Source organism: Lycorma delicatula, chromosome 3 (genome assembly GCF_047948215.1).
Source record: "Lycorma delicatula isolate Av1 chromosome 3, ASM4794821v1, whole genome shotgun sequence".
Taxonomy (NCBI): domain Eukaryota; kingdom Metazoa; phylum Arthropoda; class Insecta; order Hemiptera; family Fulgoridae; genus Lycorma; species Lycorma delicatula.
Window position 1 is genome coordinate 89,051,473 of NC_134457.1, and position 6,000 is coordinate 89,057,472.

Genomic DNA, 6,000 nt, shown 5'->3' on the forward strand with positions numbered 1-6,000 from the left:
AAAAATTTAATATTCAGTTCCAAGTGGTAAGTTTTTTCTACAGTTATAAATAAAGAAAAAAGTTCATATAAACATTCATGGGTTCAGAAACACTTCATTTTTTTTTTTTTAGTTATTGCTTGCAGAAAATTTCACCCCAAATTCTCTCAAAGGATAAAATGAAGCCATACTGAAATTCTTGGAATTTTACTTTAGGGGTAAATTTGATGGATTCATTTGGTTTCTGAGCTGAAAAATTAAAAAAATAAATAAAAAACAGGACCCAAAACTGTAATTTTAGTACTTATGAGAAAATTATTGCAAACACAAAAAATTGATGTTGAAAAACAAATTTTTAAATTTTACTTACAGTGTTCTGATAAAATTTCCAATAAATAAATAAAAAATGTTGCGAACATATTTGTAGAGAATTAATTCATAAACATGGTAGACATGTTTCATACTGTATTTTATAATGCAATCCATAAATTTAATGTATCTGTATTTTATATATATAAATGTATTATACTTATTATAATGTATATTATATTTTTAAACCTAAACCAGAATCATTTCAATATTGAAAAATATCTACAAACAGTATAAATTATTAAAAATCAAAAGAAAAATTAAATAAGATTATAATTTAATAGCTAAATTGATTTCAATCAATGTTTCAGTTTCAGCATATTCTAAAACACAGAAATCTTATAATCGTGATGTATCATCAAGCATCTCCCATGAGTATTACTGTATCTCAAGTATTAACAATACTAATAATGATATCATAAATTAAGTTGCTAAATTTCTACTCAAAAAATATATGTACAAAAATAAATATACAGTGTATATTACTGATTTACTTTTTCTTTGTTACAGACAAATTCAGCCACCATCAGAGGATCTAAGTGGACCTTATAATTTCAGACAACTTCTTAGGCCAACAGAACATCTACCGACTGAATCGTTACGCAAGAGGCTAGGCTCTCGATGTCGAGCACCGAATGTTAAAGCCATGTAAATAATTTCTCCTAGTCAATCTTTTCCCCTCTTAGAACTATGTTCCTTCTCTCAAAAATGTTATTTTATTGTGTGTATAATGTATAAAGATGAATTAAAGAATTATAATGTAAGCATTAGTAAAAAAAAAAAAAAAAACTATAATGAGTGTTAATAAGAGTAATTGTAATATGTATAATTTTGAAACTGTGATGTCTGAAACTTGTGTTAATTTGATGAGATAAATTATAAATATTTTAATATGTAGTGTATAATTACAAACACATTGTACTCTCAATTATCCATGAAAATGATGGGTGTAAGTGTTACAGATAAACCAAACTAATTGTTAATTAAGAATTTATTTTAAAGCGCTTTAGCTAAAATGTTTATGTTTTTATTTTATTTTTCTTACAAATTAGAAGAATTTTTTTTTAATAAAAAAAAAAGTTTTATTATACATCCCACAAAATGTATGAGATCCAAGAAGGTAATTTACTTTAACACAGTGTGAATTCTTTATTACACCTTTATATTTCATTAGATACTATTACTTATGTAAATAATTTAAAAAAAATAAATCAACAAGATAGAATACATGTAGTATGTTATTTTTAATTTTTAGCCTTCTCTTTAATTTCTGATAAGATTGTTTTTAATTTGTTTTATTTTATAATGATAATGATCATTTTTTTTAATAAAACTTAAAGCAACTGAAAATATTTGTTTAAAAAATTCCATTTAATTCTTTAAATATAAATTGTTATATATTTTTAAAATAGAAGATTGAAGCTTTAAAAAAGCATTTTAACCAGTAATAGGCCATAATCCTCCCCAATGTTTCACTGCCATCCTGTGAATCATTTTTAGTTACACGCTACTTTTTTATTATTCTTAATCATGACTCTTTCCTACTTGAATTTCCCACTTCTTCTCCATCTCTTACTTTCCAAATGATTTTCTCACCTATTAAATGTTAAAAGACAAATTTATTTAATAATTGATGGATGATGCTTTTATTTTGTGAAAATTCATAATAAAAAGATTGAAACAAATTTTTTTTCACAGATTTGTTTAAACACAGCAGCTGTAAAAATTTCAATTATTTTTACAAATTTTTTTCTTAGTAACGTGTATTATACATTAGCTAAAATTTTTTATGAATTCAGTAGATGTAATTTATTTTTTAATGAATTCAGACAGTTCTTCCTCTTCTTTTTCTTATCTTTTAATAAATAAAAGAGAAGTTATTTTTCAAAACTTTTCTGTATTTTACAATAATATATATGTTTTATCATTGTTGTTTAGCTCTAATATGGTTAATCTGGTTTCAGATAATTGTTAGTACAGTGTATTATATTTAATAGAAAGTATACAAATAAATAATATATGTTTATAAAATAATTACCATTAGTAGATAAAATGATACAAAAAAGTTACTAAAATATAAAAACATTTTTGGTAATTTTAGTTTTAATTAGTGTGTTTAAATAGACATTAATTTTTTTTCTTCTAAAAGTTGTTAAAAGATAGATCAATGGGTGTGTATGCAGGGATTTATCAAAATTTTGATAAAATTATTTCAATTAATATTGTGAGTAATCCCTATATCATAGTCTTAGGACCAAAATATTTAAACTCCTCTAATCAAAGAAAAGACAAATATCTTAATGTGGTTAAAAAGTATGGATAGAAATGTTTTTTTTTAAATCATGCTCAATAAATAATATATGTCAAATTAAACATAAATATTACATATCTGAAGTTGACAAACTAGAGAAATTTAATTAATTACTGTACGGTCTTCTCTTTCTATACGAACACTTCTGCTTAAATAACATTGACTTTGGGTACAGATTAGGAGTTTTCAGTTGGCAATTTTTTCTTTTAATTTAAAATGTTTTTAAAAAAACAGATTTTTTGAAAAAGTATTTGCCCTAATAATTTTATTAGAATTTTATATTCAACCTGTAATTGAAAAAAAACAAGCCTTAAATAGAATGACAAATAATTAGCAATATGTTAGTTGGTTTTGGACAATTCCATGACAAAACAGTCATTTCAACTGATGTTAATTTATCTGTTATTAAAGAGTCCACCTAAGAAAGAATACAATATCTAATTTATCTAATAAAGTGTTTAAGTGAACTAATTTATTTTTTTATTTTTTAAGAAATTATTAATGTACTATTTTAGATGAGATGGTGAATTATTTTATTAAATTACTTATAATTAAAATTAAAAATTATACTTATAATATGATGTAATAAATGAAATTATAGATCTGTTACAGATAATTGTAATTCTTATTGATAATAATTTATTATTGATTTTTTATCTATTTATTTTTTCTATACATATTGTAAAAGAATATTCAGTGGATTATAAATAAGCATGGAAGATTGGATTTAAATTACTTAGAATTTCAGGTTTGAACTTAAAAACACACCTACCAGTCAGAAATTTGTTTGCTTCATTTCTCAACATTCATGGAATGAATTGTAATTTTTTTTTAATCTTCTTTGAGTGAAAAATAACTATATTTAGTTAGCCCTTAAGTTAGAAATACAGTTGGACTTCACTTATCAACCAAATCAGAAAGAAAGGAACTACCTCTACTCATAACTCACCCTACATAAAAAGAAAATACAGACCATGTCAATTTGAAAATAGACTGTCAAAATGTAGTTAATGTTAATGTTAATGTTAATGTAACTTAATGCAGTTAAATTAATCCCTTGAAGAAAAATAATTTCTTTCTACTTGTTCACAAATGTTCTTTCATCAGAGTTTTCAAAACGCTTTTAGCATGAACCTCTATACTGAATTTTTAAATAGAAAAAATTATTTTTTTATTATATAAATATATACAATTAATTTTTTTTTTAAATGCTATTAAAATTCATTTTACAAAACTTTATTCTCACTCGATTCATTTCTAATACCAGTATCAAATTAAATTGGTGAAAATAATACTGCTTAGGTAAATTTTTATAGTGTTTATATACTGAAAAGTACCTAATGTTCATGAATATTAATAATAATAATACTTACTGCAACATTTAATCAAGATGCAAGAAATAACAATTTCCGATTCCCTTCTAATGTTAAGGATGTGACTAAATCATGTATAACTTCAACAGAAATTTATCATTTTATTCTTTGAAATGGCAGTAGAAATATACACAAAACCAAAACTAACAAGTTATTCAAAAATGCATTTTTAAAAAACAAATATTTATTAGTAAAAAACATTATAAATAAAGTACACATATGGAACTTATCTGTAAGCAATTAAAACAATTATATTATAAAATTTCTCAACATAATTTTTTGTCTGTTTTACAACTTTAGAAATATCTACACCATTAGAAAACAAATTAAAATTTGTCTAGTAGATGATATGGTTGTAAATAAAGACTTGTCAAGAACAGCGGTATTAAAAAGTTATTTTTTAATAAATAATTTGTATCCGTTTTCATTTAAAATACCTTAATTATTATTTCACAGACCACCTTCCCTCATACCAGTGAACTTTATTCATCATAAAATGAGTAAAAACATGAAAACTTTAATATAACTGAAGAGAATGACATATAATTCTAGTCCCTGTAATAGTTCATCATTTTAATTATATTTCAGTTATATGAGTAATCTTGTTTGTCAATAAAAAGGAACAAATTATTTTGCTGTCATAATTCGATAATTGTTTACTTAATCATTTATTATTATATAATTTGTTTACTTAATCATCTGTTATGTGGATGATTTTAAAAAACTTATAATAAATCAGGGGTAATAACGTAAAAATGAATGTTGTAGTAAGTAAAAATTGTACTTATAAGATATGAACTTAAGGGAGTAATGAGATCAGTTCTTTTGAATGTAATAAGTAACATATTTTCTAAACATGGTGGTCTTCTCTGGTATCTGTACCAAATACTAGTAGATAAAGTAAAGCATTGCATGTATTCTAATACATGCAATGTTTTTCTCTATGTATTTTAACGTCAGGAAACTCATTAGATCTGTAGCACACCATATTTTCAAGTATTTAGGAAAAAAACAGTAAATGAACTTAGAAAATGAATCATCGTAACTAATGTTACATCACTTTTTTTTAATGAGAATTTAGTTTATGTTATGTATTCAAGTGTTTTAAAAATACACTATTATGTAAAAATATGAATGTGTATTATAATACATTTTAGAATTTAATTCTTTTTATTAAATTGTGATATTATTTTTCATCCTCATGTATATATATTTAAGTTTGTAAATTATGTTCAGTTGTAAAAACAGAGTTTAAAGAGATTCAGTGTTTAGATTACTCTGTTAATAATTTAAGTTTTGAAACCAAAGAAAAATACCAAATTTGTCAAAAAGAAATTCAGTTTTTATTTTGTATTGTGTTCAGATCACTTTATAATATATAGAATTGAATATATGTACCTTTTTATTTGTAATTTTTTTATTATTGATAATTTAGTTCATTAATTATAGCTAGTTAATTTTATTTGTTTATTTTTTTCAGTAAATTTAGAATCATATTTAGTTTAAAAAAAGTTCTACAGTTTTATACTTACTTGCATATATCTGGTAATAGTTTTATTTAATTTTTTTTTTAATAGTTTAAGTAAAAAGTAATTCTCATAAAAAATGAGTTGAACTGTGTTTGTACCTCTTTTTAATTGTTATTTTCTCGTGAAACTCATACTTATTTCAAATAAATTATAATAAAATTTCAAATTATGTAGTTTATACATATATACTAGTTGTACACCCAGTTTCACCCAAACCTCATGAAAAAGGGATTCTGTACTCATTAAATTTTTCCAACAAAATTAAGCCAATCTACTAAAGCTAGAGTAACCTATTTCACCAAATTTTATAAAAATTTGATATTTAGTTTGTACATGAAGTCCATGTAGAATGGATGCAGACATAGACTGATTAAAATCACTGAGCAGATTAAACATTCTTTTATTAACACTTGTTGCAATTTTTTTTAACTGAAAAAAC

General features: G+C 23.1%; 1 protein-coding gene across 5 annotated transcripts in view; it reads left to right on the forward strand.

The window, feature by feature from the left end:
- LOC142321782 (myosin-IIIa-like) overlaps window positions 1-5,698 on the forward strand; it is a 361,639-nt gene extending 355,941 nt beyond the window's left edge. For 2 of the 5 annotated variants that reach the window (XM_075360160.1, XM_075360163.1), the window contains one exon: window positions 859-5,698. In XM_075360160.1, coding sequence (XP_075216275.1) covers window positions 859-1,000 — 142 coding nt within the window. In that variant the 3' untranslated portion in view covers window positions 1,001-5,698. The remainder of the gene's footprint in view (window positions 1-858) is intronic. The other 3 variants (XM_075360158.1, XM_075360161.1, XM_075360162.1) reach the window with 2 other exon arrangements.
- Window positions 5,699-6,000: the final 302 nt, after the last annotated feature.